An 18,156-nucleotide genomic window follows, 5' to 3' on the forward strand; every position below is an offset into this window, starting at 1 on the left:
AAAACATTTAGAAACAAAATGTCCCATTTGATACTCTGTGATAATTTTTAGTGCCTAAAAAGTGATATATATATATATATATACTTGAAAGTTCTATCTATTGCCACAAAAACACATTCATAGGTCTACTAAAAAGTTATACTTTTAAGGCTTTTAGCCCAGCATTACTACTCAATCTACATTAGACTTAATTCCACCTAAATTAATTGTACATGGCATTGATACAGAATCAAATCAAGTTCTGCTTAACTTCTAAATAATTCAGCAACGCCTGAAGTTCTGAGACAGCTATCGTTGGCTGGATAGTAATGTGCCTAACATGTGGGTCTAATTAGAGATGAAACAAAGTAGAATAGGCCTTTTGGAGAAAAACATATTCAAAGGATGACTGCTTAAAATGATCAACTCAATGTTGTAAGTAGTGTTACATACCCTACATACTAAACACTTGTATTTATTTTAATTTTATTTGGAATAGGAGCTTACGCAACCGGAGGCACCATGCCGTCTGAGACACATCAGTATCAGTGTAAGTTTCACTGAACATATCCTATTACAGAGATGACATCCACCTGTAGTGTTACTCTGCAAACCTCCAAGGAGAGAAAGGACCGAACGGGACAGTGATCCCATTTCAAGCTAAAACCGCCTGGTGAGTAATATGTTTTTTTTTTACTTCTTCCCTTTTATTGGCTTATGTTTTCACTTTGTGTCTCTGCTCTTATAGAGGTTTCTAGTTTGACCAGGATATCTGATATGTGTCTATATGTGCACGGGCATATTTTTTTCCAGCCGATAATTACATCATTTATGGCTGTTTCTTTTTTTACAAGATGGATTTATTGTGTTGTAGCTTTTGCTTATAATAATCATATAATAACCACATTTCATTTTAGTAATCATAGCAATTGATTGGACAACTATATATAAAAAACTGACCAGACCTGAGTCGTGAATTGGGAGTTATGGGTATTCTTACCTTTTATATGTATTCTCTTGTCAAAACGCAAGCTCAGTCATCCTCTCTTCAATTAAGGAAAGATCATGACATCCAAAACTGATAATCCTCCATCCTACGAGGATGCTCTGCACCACCCTAAGTATGGAAACTACCCCCACCCGCCACAGCGAGACTCTGCTCTTCCACCACCTCCATCTTACAGCCCTAGTCCGGGCATGTACTCCGGCCCACCGGGCTACTGGGGCCAGGAGAGCGCCTACCCACAAGCTGGGATGCTGACCACAATACCGACTCTGTCTGCTGGAGTGCCTCCATCCAATCAAGGTTCTGAGGAGATGACACAGGACTTAGGTTATTCAAGTCTTGTATTCCATTAAATTAGCTTCGAGGTGTAAGTAGTATAAATTACCACTTCGCTGTTCCCAATTCTGCAGGGGACATGGAGGATCTTCTGAGCATCCAGTGGGAGAGCACATCTATTCGGCATGCCTTCATTAGAAAGGTAATAATTCCGATCATTGGTCATGTCACACACAGACTTTTTCTGCGTGTCTTATGGCAATCATGTGCAGCCAGTGAAATGATTTATTATGTGCTTAACAGAACTGCTTGGTTTTGTGTTTATGTGGCAGGTTTACTTAATTTTAACAGCACAGCTTGCCGTCACCTTTTCAGTTGTCGCCGTCTTTACATTTGTGTAAGTGTTGTTCATCACGGTCTGATATTCCAGTTTAATGCATGTAGTGGAGGATGAGGCAGCTCACAGTTCACTCCGAGTGATCCCTAATGTCTCTGCTTGCATAGTGACCCAGTGAGGCTATTCGTCATCAAATACCCGGGCATCTACTGGGCATCTTTGTGAGTTGACATACAATGACATACTTTTTAGGGCAATTAAACAAAGACTGAGCAACTCCCCAGAAGCAAACATATTCTCAGTGCTATTTTTCTCATGACTTGCTGTTGTATACACAAACAATTATAATGATGTATGTCTCCAAAGGGTGGTCTATTTTATGGTTTACTGCATTCTCGTCTGCTGCAAAGGGCCGAGGTGAGCATGGCCTCGGCCTTTTTAATAAATTTGAAATATTTTTTCTACTGATAATCTTATATCTTATATAAACATGCATAACACATAATCATACTGGAGTGTGTAATTTTTTTTATTTCTCTTCACTTGTGTTCAGGAGGCGTTTCCCATGGAACCTTGTGCTGCTGGGAATATTTGTAAGTATTCTTTGTCATAGACGTTGGGTCAGAAGGAAATATTGGGCCAAACCAGGAACATATTATGAGGAGTGGAATAATAAAGCAAAACAAAAAAGACAGTAAGAAGAAAAAAAAGAACTGAAAAAGATTCCAACCCACTCATTGTTTTCATGTTGTATCTTGCAGACTCTCGCCTTGTCTTACATGTCTGGGACAATTTCGAGGTTAGTCTTTGGCTCAAGCTGAGGCAATACACCAACAATATACAAATACTGTACATTTTGATGTTGATGCATTACTCTGTGAGTTTCTCAGTGTTTGTTTTAATCATTAAATGTATCTTTTACAGCTATTACGAAACAAAGGCAGTGTTTCTCGCCATGGGAATAACTGCATTAGTTTGCATAGCTGTCACAATCTTCTGCTTCCAAACCAAGGTACATGGAGATATAAACTGCGTCTCTCTGTAGCTCAGTAGGCCGCGGCTTGTCAGAGGATGTCTTTGTTGTCGGCGTGAAAGAGCTCCTTTGTCTCGCATTACAATGAGGCACTGAGTTCCTTTAAATATTTATCAACATTTTGGGATAAGATGTGCATCCAACCTCTCTCTCTGATGCAACTCCAGACAAATAATACAAAAACAATTGTTGCTGGGATGTGACACATTTACCCAACGTTTGTTTTTTTCCTTCGCCTAACTCTGATCCTCTTTTCAAATGATAAAGCCTGCTGCTTCAAGCATGTTAACTTCCCTTTCATGCCGTTAATGACTTGTTTCCCGCGACAGGTGGACTTCACCTCCTGCGGGGGACTTCTCTGCATTGCCTCCGTTGTGCTCATGATCATTGGGATCGTTACGGCGATCGTCCTCTCCTTCCACTATGTAAGGAGGACTCCCCGGTCAAATGCCTCCATGTGATTCTCTTCACTGGTGTTTCTCGGTGTGCGCCGGAGACGCTCTGTACGATTGTATCTCTGCGACTGATTTCACATTCAGAGGCCTTTCTTATGTCACTCGACAGGTCCCGTGGCTGCATATGCTCTACGCCGCAATCGGAGCCGTCGTTTACACGCTGGTGAGTCAACGCTCACATGAATTTGAAGGGGAGCCTTTGGGCCTGGTATTTATTACAAGGTTATCGTTTAATAGCAAAATGGTCCCAACGTCTGGGACACATCAATACTTCAATGCTGATAAGCTGATATTTCTAGAGCCTTAGATCCATCAGACTCGTCTTGGACATTGGAAGCAGGAGGAAAGAACGTTAGTGAAATTGAAATGGATATCCACCATAAGACCATGACGGTGCTTAGGACTTTTTTAAAGCATCATAGATTTACGTTTATGGGATAGTCATCTCTGGTAAATGAATGTTTTGTTCAGAGAGTGGTGGAAAGTGGAAAAGGTTCAATCTCTGGGGATATTGAACATGATCAGTACATTTCAGAACGGAATAACTCAACAAGTATTGGATGGGATGCCATCGCATTGTGTTCAGACCGTCATGGTGGCGAGGCGGTGTCTCCTAAATGACTTTGGTTATTTCCTGACATTCCCTCTAACACCACCAATAGGTCAAAGTGTTCTTCTTGTCCAATAAAGCTCAACGTTCAGTTGATGGGTTGGCATTGAAAGACATTAAAAATGCTCAGCACGTATCTAAATGGTGGTCCCTCGACGTGTGTTTTATCCCCGCCAAGAGGTTGAGATTATTGGTTTTGAGTGAATGTTTCAACACGTATTGGATGTGCTGCCATCACATCTACCCTCAGGGAGATTTGTAATAACTTTGGGAAGCCTATGACTTTTTCTCTTGCATCAACATGTCATTTTTTAAAAATCTAATACTATGGTTGATGATAAATTACCAATAAAAATAATGACACTCCCATCAGCCTCAGGTGCACTTTGTATACTCGCAAATATTAGTATGCATACATAGGGGACATAGTAATTATTACCTTTTAGCTCCTTGCACAAAAACAGCTCTGCTTTATGTTTAAGGTGAACAATCACAGTATACGTTTTACCAGCTGTATTTATAATCTGAGTGTGTGCATCTCCTCCCCATCCTTCTTCTCATGATAATCTCTTCTTTCTCTGTGTTAGTTTTTAGTATACAACACCCAGCTTCTTATTGGAAATCGGGAGTTGGCCATCAGCCCAGAGGAGTACATCTATGGTGCGCTCTCTCTCTATATTGACATTGTTCACATCTTCCTCTTCATCCTTCAGGTCAGTGGCGGTGCTACTGATTGAGCCCGTGGTTGGAGCTTGTTGTCTGCAAGTTTGACATCAACCACAATGCTATACGTAAACAAGTGTGTCAGTCAAGTTGTTTTAATACTATCAAGGTGGAAATTCCAAGCTATATGTTACTATACGTTTTATTTTATTTTTGTATGTCAGTAACACTTGAAGCACTTTTATTCTTGCACTGTGTATTTAGTCTTTCGCTAAAGAAACTAAAGCATATGTATGTTCTTTCATATTTTGTCTTGCCTTTGTCATATTTTAGTAGATCATGCGTGCGTCATGTCGCCAAGAGAGATTACATTGAGCACACGCTAGAGTGGACATGAATGTGCATGTTTAAAGAATGCTTTAGTTTGTAAACTGTTACTTTTATCTGATTTCATCTGGGATGAATTCAGAAACCGTACACGCAAAAAACATTTTAAAAAAATGGCAAAAAGTAATTGATGGTTTCAGTAGATTTTATTATTGTGTTTAGTCCTCTAATGATGTACAAAACACCCGTAGTTACAGACATAGTGCTGGACACAGATCTGTGGTAAGGTTGTTGTTTTTTTAAACATCTCCATAGAAAAGAACTTAAACAAACAATGACTTGATTAAAAGGAAGGTTTAGGTGTGAGCACTTTAACAATACCCCTGCTAACTCCCGTTTCTCTGTTATTTGCTGTTATTAGACAATCAATAAAGTACACCCCACTGTTGCAAATGCTTCATTCCCTCATCTTAATGGTTAATCATGGTAGTGGCACGTCAAAGTCAAAGAGTGGCACTAGCTCCTCTATTGTCCCCCTTCCTGGACTGTGGATTAGTATGGTTTCCCCGTCACCAGCATCTGCTTCGTCTCAAGTCGTTGGGCGTTCAAGGCGTCAGGCGCTTCGGGTCACGTGGGAACATGGAGGTTTGGCGGATGTTGTGGAGACCCAGGTACAGCATGCACACCCTCTCCAGGCCTGGAAGACATGACGGTTCAGTCACAACATGTTCACACGCAGGATATTATTTTAATGCATCTCATTCGCGTACAATGAAATAGAAAAACAAGTTATTTCTCCTGTGTGTTCCATTAAAATAACAGATAATCCTTACCAATGCCTCCACCGCCATGTGGGGGAGCTCCATACCGGAAGGAGTCGATGTATGCCTTGATCTTCTCCAGATCTGCAGCGTCATAAGAACAAAGAGGTCACTTGTATTCTTTACAGACCGCTGATCCAACAAATGTCCAGGTGGGGACATTCAAACTCGCCACCAATAGAGGGAGACAGAGATCTTGTATAAATCCCTTAATGCCCCTCTATCAGAGCCATCTCTAGACGACTCTTACCGATCTGGTGATGGATGGCCCTCTCAGTCAACAACTGAGCATCGTGGACTCTCTGAGCTCCAGACAGGATCTCCTCGCCCCTCATGAACATGTCATATGAGTTGGAGTATTTCTGGCCAAAAACACAAAAGGAAAGGTCAAATATAAGGCTCAAGATTCTTTTTAAAGAGAGGAGGGGAGAAGACAGACTGTGCAGACAGACGATGCATGAAGAAGGACTGCAAGTTGACGGTGTCACAGTCTGACCGCAGTACGACAAACTGGTACTAGGAGCCAAGTGGAAGGTTTGTTTTCACATATTGGTTTGACGAAGACAATAAGAAACATTTTTTTCTGTTCAAGCAGGTTTCTCTGAATGCTATAACAATTTATTTGAATACTTCAGTCAAATTCTTCACGACTACACTACACTGCAGTGTCTTTTTGCTTCCGCAGCAAAAATAAATTTAGCTGGTGGACCGGCTGCGGAGGAGGAGGCTTTGGCCAGTCTAAAGCTGCTCTCTGTCCGCAATGCAGGTTTAACCACAGGTTCAACTCATTTGCTGAAATGTACATTACATTTGTCACTGCACAGTTCTCATTGTTTAAAATAAAATTGTAATGGTCTATTTGATGAGGGGACAGTGCACATTAATAAAAACATTTCTGTAAATGCCCCAGAGTTAGCCGAGATGCTATTTTTCATCTGTAGTCCCGAGAGGCAGATGTTAGAAAACAACCCTGAATAAGATTAAATATACAAGGTTATAAAATGTTGTAGCTAATAACTGTGTGTGCTGTTGGTGTGTATGAGTCGGTGAGAGACTTACAGGGTTGCTGGGATCAGGCATTGTGTAGAAGGGTCGAACAGCCAGGGGGTACTTGTCCAGCACATAGAAGTCAGTATCGTACTGAGGGGGCAAACAGTCAAAACAGGTTTTAAAAGCCTCATTTGGGATTCAATAGATGGACTGGATGAACCAAAACAATGCTATCTCCCCTTTTCTTTTTTTATAATGCAAAATTGTATAATTCTAGTTGAAATGAGCCTTCCTGTTTATGATAGTTGCTACTATGTTCTGCACAAAAAAGCTTATGAAAGTTTAGTTCAATCATTCTGTTCTTTATGCCATTTCCACCGATAACGAGGACTATGTCCTGATGTAAATAATCAGTCTCTCTATATTCTTTTGTTTAACTCCATCAAAAGAAACTCCAAGTGGAAAGTTCCTGAAAAGCATCCTGTAGCTCAGGGGTGGGCAAACTACGGCATGTAGGGCATTTTAATGTGGCCCGTCGAGTATTATAATTATTCTAATTTTAAAAAAAGGCCTGGTAATATGCCATAACTGTCAGCAGGCAGTAACATTTAATTTTCACAGCCCAAGACCCACTGAGCGGAGCGACTTAGCTGTCAGGGATAGGAACTTCATTCAAGGTTTCGCATTTATAAAATTATACCACAGAACTGCATGCTGGGAAGTCCTGTCAAACTCCGTCTCGGAGAGTACATAAACGAGTTTAGGCTATTGGCCCGGCCCTCCACAATATGTTCTGTTCCTCATGTGGCCCCCTGGGAAAAATAATTGGCCACCCCTGCTGTAGCTCGTGTGTTATGACTCGATAAATGGAGCACTTTGATGAAAGCGGCTGATTGTAATGTTGCAACCCATCAAATGATGGCTTTTTATGACTTAAAATCCTCACACACAGTTTAAAACCACAGGTTTTTAGGTTGTTTTTTTTTACCAAGTCACATCAATTCCTAGTCATTGTCCAATCACCAATATTATTTTTTTTTTACACAAAATTATACATTAATGAATGAAAACCTTTGAACATACCTTTTCCTTGACAAGACGTCCAAGCAGCTTTTCATTGGGTGTACTGCAGAAGAACCAAAAAGAAACACTTCAAAAGCCATATCTTTATCTTGTCACCATGTTTTCCTGTAACATGCCTGATAGTCCTGACTTCACACTAATAGCATAATAAATAAGTGTTACATGGAGAAAGTCCAATAAATATTGTTGAGTTATAGGTCTGATGTTTCACTTCCTCTCTTTAAACACGTGTATATTTCTGCTTTTATCAAATGAAATCATCTGACGAAGAGGGTGGGATGTGGGACACAGGGCGGGTGATGTATTCTGACCTGAGGTCCTCCTCGTCGCCCATCTCCACCCCGGCCTCGTGCAGCATGGCCAAAGCCTCGGTGTACTCCAGCCTCAGAGTGGGCTCTAGGAACTTGAAAGGCTCACTGGGGAACTGCTTGTTCGCCGTCTGGATCTCGGTCTGGAAGCTGATGAGGACAAGAAGGCACACGCACGTCAAACCCCCGTCTTCTTCGCTTAATATCTGCTCCAGCACATCAGCCAAATCTATCAAAATGTTTGTCTTGCAATCACACCAACTGCTTTACAGGACAACAATCTGACAATCCTTTCTTGGTGCCATATCCAGTCAGTGATGGTGGGACGGAAAAATTATACAAATCCAACATGCAAGCCAGAAGAGCTTAAACCACTTGTGTTTATTTATCCAGTATTAACTGCTCTCTACACATGCTGCACAGATTCTCACCACTAGGAGGCAATAAAGCCACATCAACTGATAAGCGCCAACAGCAATGGGTGATAACATGTAATATGGATTCAACAGCAATGGGTGACAACACGTCATATGGATTCAACAGCTAAAAAAAACCCACAACATTTGACTTTTTGTCATCCTCTGAATTTCCACCGCAGGAATTTATCCTGTCAAGATTCGCCTCTTGTGTCGAGTAGGAAAACAAAACTTGAGCCTCTGTGTCATGTCATTTGCATTAGAAGTTGGCCCCTCACGCCACACACAACTTTTCAGTAAAACAAATACCACAGGGCAACCAACAAAGCAAAAACATTACAAAAACATAAGTTTGAGAGCTTTACTGTATGAATCCTAATCTTACTTGTCTCTGAGGCCTTTGAAGATCTGCACCATGGTGTCAGTGATGGAGTCAATCACTTCGTGGTAATGGTAGCTGAATGCCATCTCAATATCCAGGCCCACAAACTCAGTCAGATGGCGGTGGGTGTTGGAGTCCTCAGCCCTGAAAACTGATACGATGCAGCTTTAATGCCAACATCCAAACAGAGTAAATCGAGGTGGAGGGTTGCAACACATCTTCAAGTGAAGTGGCCTTTTATTTAGCGCCATCCCATCAAGGCTAAACGTGCGCCTCGGAAAGCGTTCAAAAGGGTACGCCAAGGTAACAATCTAGCCACTAAATTCAGCACCATCCCATGAAATTAGGACAGTATGCAAATTTATTTTTGTGCTTCATTGAAGCATGATTCATGATTTTGTTTCCAGGGAAAGTAGATAAGGAGAAAGGCTAAAAACTAAAACCTGTAGTATTTTTTTGTTTTTTTTTTACCATTGATGCCATAATACATTACATTGTATGGCACAGATGAAGCTCTTGCAGGTACTTTCATTTCATCGTTCGCTTCATTGTATCCTTCACTGTGAAGCACTTTGCTAACTGTGTGATGATTGCTAAAAAACTAAAACGCGGATTGCAGGTACGATGAATTAATGACATCATGAGAAATACATATAATTAGACAGAGTTGTGCAGTGTGCTCATACAGAGGAATGCCTGCTCTGTCAATGTCGGAGGGTCTTACTAATGAGACACCGAGCTTGTCAGCTCTTTTAAATTACAGGTCTTTAGACAGGTGGAGCAGTCTGCACACATGCATGCGAGCAGTTGATTAAGGGTGCGTCGACATCCCACACATAGACAAATGGTGTGGAGATCAGATATGTGCACATGCATTCAATGTCACAATGACAGAGCGATAACACGCAGCCATGCATATGTATGGCTTTTCTATATCCGTTTCTTTGTACTTCCACTTCTGCATACAGAGTTTTATCTCGAGCCCGCACAGTTTAATGCATCTCGACCCCCGGCATGCATTACCGGAAGAGAATAAAACTCCAGACATCATGAACATGACATCTTCTTATCTTTGATTAAAACACCATTTCTGTGTTTCGTTTCTTCTGTGATGGACCTCTTTAGCCGATTTCAGATAGTGGCACCCACAGATGTGAACTTTAAAGAAAGAAAAAAACACAGTATTTCTGGCCGACGAGAGTTGATCCCAATTCTCCTTCCTCGCCGAATTGGTGCGACTGTAACTAAGGCAACAGTGGAGAGCACATTGTTGCTGCTTTGAAGCAGCGATGACCTTAAGCCCTTTGATTTCTCCGGCGGAGCTATCGGGAAGCAAACAAAGACCTCGGTCCAGTATGTAGAATACTGAATGACCCTTCCCTCAAATGTTTTATTGATCTTGGTGGAGAATTGCATTTCACCTTAAAATCAGACGCGAGCGGCGCATTTAAATGGACGGCTGTGTATAGCAGGTTTTGTATTCATGCAGGCTGTTTCGTTACATAATGTATGTATTCAATCAGATGGTGGCAGTGTTCGCTTCCCTAAAGAACTAGGGGGTCTCTTAAAACTCAGTACAGCGCCATAAAGTATTTTACAAGTCCCACTGTGTCACTAACACACAAAGCTCCAGAGCAGCTCCGACCACAGTGAAAGCAACAGAGGGAGGTCTGTTAAAGTTTAACAATCCAAATGCATTTGCAGCCATTCTCAGACTCTCATCTCAGCTAATAGGGCCTACGGCTTTCACGGCACTCTCGCCGCTCGTTACGCCGCTCGCCATTGGTGAATGAAAGTGTGCGAGTGTACAGTCGGGAGGCATTCTTACCTGGACCCACGCAGAAGACCTTGTCAAAGTCAGCACAGATGCACATCTGCTTGTACAGCTGGGGAGACTGGGCCAGATAGGCGCTGGTTTTAAAGTAGGACACGGTGAAGACATTCGCTCCACCTTCACTGGCAGCTGGAGGTGGACAAAGACGACTGTTGGATATGGAATGAGTTGGTGTTTTTTTTTTTTACTGACCCACAGAACAAAGTGGCCATTTTTGACAAAAAGCAAGAGATTTCTCATTTCAAAAACTCATAGACCACTTTCCCTCCCCACCACCTAATGATGATAAACTGCTGCCTGCTCAGTAGATGTGTCAGTCGGGACTCTAATTAGCCAGCTGACAGTCATTCTTTCTCTTTTTTTTTTTTTCGAGAATATTCCTGCGGGCCAAAAGAAACTGTGCCACAAACGTTTTGACTGCAAACTATTGGATGCCGAAAAGTCAATAATAGTCATTGCTTTCTAACACTCATGTAATAAAAGGTGCATAAACAAAGAAAAACAGGCTTCAGTCAGGCTAAACTTGCATAACACATCTGCGGTTCCCCCCCATTTGACACATGCACACGCGTCAGAGGACTATCTGATATTCATGGTGTCGTCAATAGTAGGGCGGGGGTCCGCGCACACACCAACCGTTCCCTGTACACACTTTGGGTGTTGGCAGACAGGCGGATGTGGTTTTTGCAGAAAAGCACACAGAGTTGGTATACAGGTGCCGCCAAAAATAAAAGAGCGGCAGTTTTGAATTTAGTAGCGGCAGGCAAAGACAATATCATTGGCTCTTGAGGAAAAGAGGAAGTGAGAGTGTCAAAGGTTCCATCACAGTTCAGTTCAAATGTGAGAAGCGCGTGGGAGGCCGAGGACCGGCGATTATTGAACACGAGTGTGTACTCTGTTGGAAGAAACACAAATAATCTTCATCTCTTTGGAATGCACCTATCTATAAATTGATGATTTTTATAATAAATCCGGTACCTACTCACTCGTATGCAGCTTTCATTATAAATTTCAAGAGAGCTGGATTAAAATCCTGATAGGTCCACATAATCCACATAACTGAGCATTTTCTCTTGGCTTTTAACAATTAATTAATTTCAGCTGACGAGTGGAAAGGTTCTTCACAAGGTACATTTCTTACATGTAGAATACCAAGTCATCTCTCAGCCCTGATGTTGAGAAGAAGATCCCAGGATGAGACACGCACTGTGCAAGAAAACACACTAAACAAGCGCATCTTATGAATGTCTGGGAGATTTCAGTTTGAATCTTAAGTAGTTGCTTTTCTCCAGCCTTCCCTTCTTTCAGTGAAGGATAAGGCCTTTAGGGAGCAAGCTTAAGGAAGGCCTCGCCTCCTCTGTCAAATCAGAGAGGCATCGTGTGGAAATGTAAGAGTAGAAGAGCTGATATGAGAGTCGGTCGATACGTCAACATTTCAAGAGAGCTGGATTAAAATCCTGATAGGTCGAGAACAATAAAACTCTCTCTCTCATACATCAGTCTGCCGTTTGCCTGAATATAGATCTTGCGTTGATGTGCATGACTGTGTACGGGTGCACAAACTCTCCGTTACTCACTGAAAGTGTTTTTTGAGCTTCAACTGAACTTCAAACCTGATATGAATTGCAGTCTGGGGCGAAAGAAAAAAAAAAAAAAAAAGGACACCGAATACAGGAAGTAAACTTTACAACTGTCACACGATGACTCACAGGACACCTGTGGGTGGCGATATGGAAAGAAAAAAAAAGCGGCGCTCCGTGACTGAAACTGAATCAATGCATATTAGTCTCAGTTTTCCCACGGGGCAAGATCAACGTGACAGAGAGAGTGTTTGTACCCGATATGATTTTAGGGGTCTGGATCTCCACAAAGCCCTTTTTGGTGAGAGTGTCTCTGAAGAGCTTGCACACTCCCGACTGCAGGCGAAAGATGGCCTGGCTGGTGGTCGTCTGTTGGAGGGAACACACACACACGCACACGCACACACACGCGCACGCACAGACACACGCAGATATTACAACACTTAGCGTGATTCAATGGTTTTATTACACAACCGGAACAGATGTGTGAAAACAAGACAATTTATGTCTCTGCAACTCCTCTTGACATGAAGAGTGAACCATTTATCTTCTGGCAAGGGCAACACACGCATTCTCCACCAGCGAGAGCCCCAGGTGTTTTTAACCGGTCGTTATAAATGTAAATGCTGAAACTAAGGTGGGGAGATAGATAGCTCAAACTAAACCAAGAGATTACTGGAAAAATGGAGGCTCCGAATCGCCCTAAACTGTGAGGCGACAGAGCATGTAAAAAAACAAAAAACCCCACTAATTTCATCGACTGACGCATCTCAAATGACCATAAGAGTTCTTTAATTGAGCTTTTTAGCCTTTCTACTCCACTTATTATACACGTTTATGAAGACTGACGCTGGTGCTTCACATAGCGAATGGGCCTGGTCTGCGTTAATTAAAAAGGGTCTTCATTTTTCCATTACTAGTGGCTATCCAGCCCTGAGTAGGCCATGTCTGACTATCACCTTTCCATTCTGCAAACTGTTAATGTGCAAATAGTAGCAAGCTCATTAATCTTCAGACAGTGCTCCAGGGATGTCTGGCTGTAACTTTTCCTTCAGCACCTTTCCGAATACTATAAGTAAAGAGGAAGAAGTGGAGAAAAAATGTTTAACATTTTTCGCTTTAAAAAACTTTTAGTCAAACCGTTTGAGAGGTAGAGAACCAAATGAACTACGTTCACCTCCACTCGTATGACTCATTAGTGCCATGTATTACTCATTGGGCAGTGGCCCGTGGCGAACCTGGGAAATCCAACGTAAAAGTCAGCTAAGGACCGCACTATGAAAACATCTGTAGTGAGACGCTGTCGCGGTGGGTGGGGCCACTGGGTGGGTGGCCGTTAGAGCGCTCTCAAACTGGCACTTTGTCTGCTGTGTCCCCCTCTTGAAATAGACCTGAACTCGACATGTCTCACGGGACGGCTTGAAACCAGCTTGTGGTAGGGATGCACCACAGATAGGTTTCAAATCGCAAAAGCAACGTTAAATATTGGCTTGGGTTCACACATTGGCTCACCTCAGAAATACACCGTAGCCAGTTGATAGCTTCAAAAATGTGGCGATTGCCTCTTTTTTTCTAACGTGAGAGTAAACTGAAGGGTTAGGGTTTGTGGTTAGAGTTAGGGTCATCTTGACATCACCTGGGTCACGAGAGAACTGTGATTTTTTTGCCACAATTATAGGACATTTTATAGATTGAACAACTGCATAATAAATCATGAAAATAATAATAAATCGATACAGAATGTTGTTAGTTGTCGCTTTAAAATAAACAGAGGCTATTTTAGGATTTGACTGATGCTAGGATACAATTAAAGTAGGTTGTATATGTCTATGCTGAGGTGATATGATGCAACACGGTCAGGAGGATTCAACGCACACAAATTAGTAAGGGTCCAAAAAAACTCCAGCAGTGTTATTCTAATAAATACAAGCCATATCTCTCACAATAAAACAAAGTGGAAAATATGGCTGAAATTGTGAAGTTCCTTCTGGTCAAGGATGGCCAAGGGAAGTTTCATAGGAACTACATTATTATTGGGGGAGGTTTACGGTTCCCTTTTGGAGTGTCTGTCTGCCGGTGTGGGAACCACTTTATTGCTTCACTGGGCTCCAAAGTGAAAAGCTGATGACAGACCCGGGTCCACGAGCTCAAAGAGCTCAGTGTTACAGAAACAGGTGTTGTTGCGAGGCCTGTGAGCTGCGCGTCTCAGTGCTGTGGTGTTAGTGCCTTCCTGTCTGCTGCATCACACACGTGGGAGGCACAGATCAAAACAATGAGACGCTCTGCGGCTCCGGCTCCGCTGCCGCTGTCATAGGTGTAGCACATCGACCACACAGCAACACATTGATCCCACCAAATCACAGACTATCTTGTTTTCACTTTAGAGCTGAAGTGGTTTGCTTTCCATTGCCTGCTGTCCCTTAACTAGAAAAGGACAGTTTAAAATTCAGTTTTAATGTTTTAAATGTCCTTTATTATTACTACTACTACTACTTATTTTGATGGTATTAATTAAACTTTAATGAAGGAGTTGCCCCAAATAGCTAAAGTAACCGCTTTTTCCATCTCACCAAACAAGCACTCAAGCCTCAAAGGATCAGATACATTAAGATGAATACTTTTATTTCTGAGCTCTGGTAGCAACTCACCCTGAGATCAATCACTCGGTTGTCCAGCTTGGTGTCCTGGTTGACTGTGGCTCTGCCTTCCTGAGGGAAAACAAAAAAACATCGTCTCATCAACAAAAACCCTCAGACAGACAAACATCCAACAACTGTTCAGCTCCTGTTCTGTTCTTTGCGTTTGTGGCTGGTGATGTGGAAATGCTTTCTGAAGACAATACCAGCAATAGAGAAGTAATTTCTCCGTAAACAGAAGAAGAAAAAAATTGTTCATAGATTAGCTATTGGCTGATTATCAGCCTGCATACACAACAACTCGCTATTTTTACAGCTTTAACCAACAAATTGTTGGAAATCATTCCATCGTCAAGTGTAACAAAAGACATGATGCAATGAGGGACATCGGGGCAATAAAAGAGAAAAGAAAAGAATGAAAAAAAATAACAAAAAAAAACAAATGAAAGAATAAATGTTTCAACACAGGAGGAACCACTGCTTCCAGGGTCGTGGATGTCAGGCTTCCTCCGGAGCCGCTGGGATTTGAGCTAATAGCCTGCGTAGCCACATCCTGCTCCGAACAGCCCCACGCAGAGGGACAAAAGGTTAGACAGGCATACAGTCGGGGAGGCAGAGCTGTTAAGGCCCGCGTCTCTCGGGAAGGCAGGTGCTGCTACAAGTGTGTGACTGACATGCTGAATCCCTGTAGAAAGCACCTTGGATGCTGCTGCAGCTGTACAGATCGGCTTACTGGATAAACAGGGCCCAGCTCTCAGCTGTTTCTGGTATAGTGAGACCCATATCAGAATCACAACTGCTTATTGCGAGTGCGTTACACGTGCAAGGAATTCGACTTAAGAACGATAGTTTAACTTCATTGATTTGCGCGTGATATGTTACATATCCAAGAGTAATGTGATATTATAACGTTTAGAATTAGATGGATCCACCAAGCTTTACTTGACAGATGCTGCGTTTTACAAACAAGCATGTCAGCCAAAGAGACCTGGCACACATTTATGTTTCTCGGACCACAGATAATAACTGTAAGAATGTATATTTTTATTTAATAATATTTATTCAAACTGGCTGCTTTGGAGGCTGCAGCGAGCGTCTGCTAACCTGCCAATTGTAAATGTCGTCATTTTCTTTGAGAAGACTCCGCCCACTGCGGTAGCTACCTGCACAGAGCTGTACTCATTTCAGACATGCTGGATCTTTCCTGTATTGAATCCCTAATCTATCACACCTGCATGGAACGGACTTGTTGTTACGCCGGAGATTCACACTCGAAAACAGCCGCCTCAAGAGTTTAATGACCATTAATAACCGCCTAAACTGTGGGACCGGAAATGTAATGACTTCTTAAATGGATCACGATTCTCTCAAATTATTCAGCATCGATGCACAAATCTCCTTAATCGGAATTCAGAAGGCACCCGAAACGCTGGCGGGTGGCTCTTCTATACTGCTACGTGATGAAATCACAGTTCGCATGGAGAGTGGCGAGTCAGAGGTGATGTTACTCACCCAATGTGTGGTTCATCACCGAGAGACATTTTGCTCTTAAGCTTGTTTGAAGCTTGTTTGATTACCCAATCCTTGGGTCTGCCAAAAACATTTCTGCTCTTACTGGCGTCCGTGAAGGACGAAGTCAGTTCACGCATTGGATACTTTTTGCTCTTAATATAAAGTACACAGATATATTAAGGGTTAAATGTTTTGTATTTTGCTGGCATTGTATAGAGTCGGTTCAAATCTATGGATGCATGCCATGCGTCCATGTGGATTTTCACACTGAAAAGTTGCAGTCAGAATTATTTTTGAAATTGAAGCCGAGTCTGGAGCGGAGTCGACAGATGTTTTCTTTTTCTTTTTGTCTGGCTGACACGGAGCTGTCTTATTGGCATTATATGCTGATTCTTTTCACCTGACAGTACAAAGTTTCCCCTTGAGAATGTAGCAGACTTGCTATTCCACTCCAAGGCTCTTTCATTGTTGGTGGTTGGAGTTTTTCTCCACAGCACAAAGCACAGTGGATCCTTAAGAGGGCATTAATCCCACTACCCAATGTCTTACATTCAGTATGCTGCAGCGCAGTGCTTCATTGAAAGGAAACGGATGAGATCCGCTATTAGGTGTCTGCCATTAGTGGGCATAGAGGAGAAAATGGCATGAGAGGGTCATTAGTGACACTTTTGGGTGAAGCACTGTTTCCATACACTGTCTAATTCATTGGTTCTCAAAATGGAGGCATTCCAAAATGTGCTTTCTTTTTCACTCAAAAAAGATTGAGAAACACTGCTCTAATCCATCCAGCCATCCATCCATCCATCCTTACCTCTTCCCCCTCTCCATCAGGCCTCACGGCATCCTCCAACTGCAGGGGGAGGCGAGCCTCAGCCTGGCTGACAACAAAAATCTGAGAGGAGACAGAAAGAAAGGCCATTACAATTCAGAGGGTGAGAAACCAACAATATTTTCATTAGATCAGTGGTTCTCAAACTGTGGGGCGCGACCCTCTAGTGGGGCGCAGAGGTATTACAGATGAGGCACGGGGGGAGATGCAGATTCTTAAAAAAAAAAAAAAAGATAGATATTTTTTAAGAATCGTTTATTAATCCCACAGTGGGGGAATTATTCTCTGGGGCTTCAGTGTCTTGCTCAAGGACACTTCAACATGAAACTATGGGGAGAAAACAGGGATCCAACCGGCTTCCTTGATAATCTTTTTTGTCAAATATGAGTTATTTTTTGCACATGTATAACTTTATTTGCATTGTTTTAACAAAGTGATTGCACATGCTATTAGTTTTTGTCAGATGCAGCAATCTGATTTACTTGAAAGGGATTTCAATTTTATTTTATCCATTCATTAAAAAAGCACGGATGGAGGAGTCTCAAAACGTTGGACCATTTTGTTCCAATGTTGTTGGGGCGGTGGGGCCCGAACATTTTGCTTCCTCCAAAAGTGGGGCGTGGCAGAAAAAGTTCGAGAACCACTGCATTAGATGTTCTAACACTGGAAAGTACCCGCAGTCTGCATTCAAACATAGAAAGTAAAAGTGACACCTGACAGCTGAACCTGCTAACACCTCATCTATGTGTGACTGTTACCACACCGCTGTCGATCATGTACAGATCTCCAATACTGAGCGTACTTGATTTATTTTATTATTTATTTTTGTTTTGTTTATGTTTTAGAGACAGTGTCAGAGAGTTTGTGGTGTTGCACTGAATTGCATTATATTGAGTGTGTGGCTGATATTATGGCCCCTATCCCTCAAATTCAATGTTTTTCCCACCTTAAGTGCAACTAGTATATTGTATTAATTAATGAATAGTGTCAGAGTAACTAATTATCATGAACTGTGTGTGTGTGTGTGTGTGTGTGTGTGTGTGTGTGTGTGTGTGTGTGTGTGTGAGCGATGGAAGTTG

At 42.1% G+C, this 18,156-nt stretch overlaps 2 protein-coding genes across 2 annotated transcripts in view; one reads left to right on the forward strand and one right to left on the reverse strand.

Moving 5' to 3' along the window:
• Positions 1–1,044: 1,044 nt before the first annotated feature.
• Positions 1,045–4,433, forward strand: LOC137783132 (protein lifeguard 3-like). The gene is made up of 11 exons (XM_068572921.1): positions 1,045–1,285; positions 1,396–1,463; positions 1,594–1,658; positions 1,766–1,819; positions 1,965–2,015; positions 2,152–2,191; positions 2,360–2,397; positions 2,523–2,610; positions 2,961–3,056; positions 3,196–3,249; positions 4,284–4,433. Exons 1-11 carry the CDS (start codon positions 1,045–1,047, stop codon positions 4,431–4,433), a joined length of 945 nt encoding a protein of 314 aa, XP_068429022.1.
• A 440-nt stretch (positions 4,434–4,873) lies between these two features.
• Positions 4,874–18,156, reverse strand: part of dars1 (aspartyl-tRNA synthetase 1) — a 160,791-nt gene continuing 147,508 nt past the window's right edge. Inside the window, exons 9-19 of the mRNA XM_068572166.1 lie at positions 17,060–17,140; positions 14,749–14,808; positions 12,358–12,469; positions 10,515–10,649; positions 8,690–8,837; positions 7,892–8,038; positions 7,581–7,623; positions 6,567–6,647; positions 5,758–5,869; positions 5,520–5,591; positions 4,874–5,383 (exon numbers count right to left, since the gene is read on the reverse strand). Of these exons, the coding sequence (XP_068428267.1) occupies positions 5,292–5,383; positions 5,520–5,591; positions 5,758–5,869; positions 6,567–6,647; positions 7,581–7,623; positions 7,892–8,038; positions 8,690–8,837; positions 10,515–10,649; positions 12,358–12,469; positions 14,749–14,808; positions 17,060–17,140 (1,083 nt within the window). The 3' untranslated portion in view covers positions 4,874–5,291. The remainder of the gene's footprint in view (positions 5,384–5,519; positions 5,592–5,757; positions 5,870–6,566; positions 6,648–7,580; positions 7,624–7,891; positions 8,039–8,689; positions 8,838–10,514; positions 10,650–12,357; positions 12,470–14,748; positions 14,809–17,059; positions 17,141–18,156) is intronic.

The sequence above is a fragment of the Clinocottus analis genome, unplaced genomic scaffold, assembly GCF_023055335.1.
Source record: "Clinocottus analis isolate CAN_PGR_092001 unplaced genomic scaffold, fCliAna1.0.p SCAF_12, whole genome shotgun sequence".
NCBI classification, from domain to species: Eukaryota; Metazoa; Chordata; class Actinopteri; order Perciformes; family Cottidae; genus Clinocottus; species Clinocottus analis.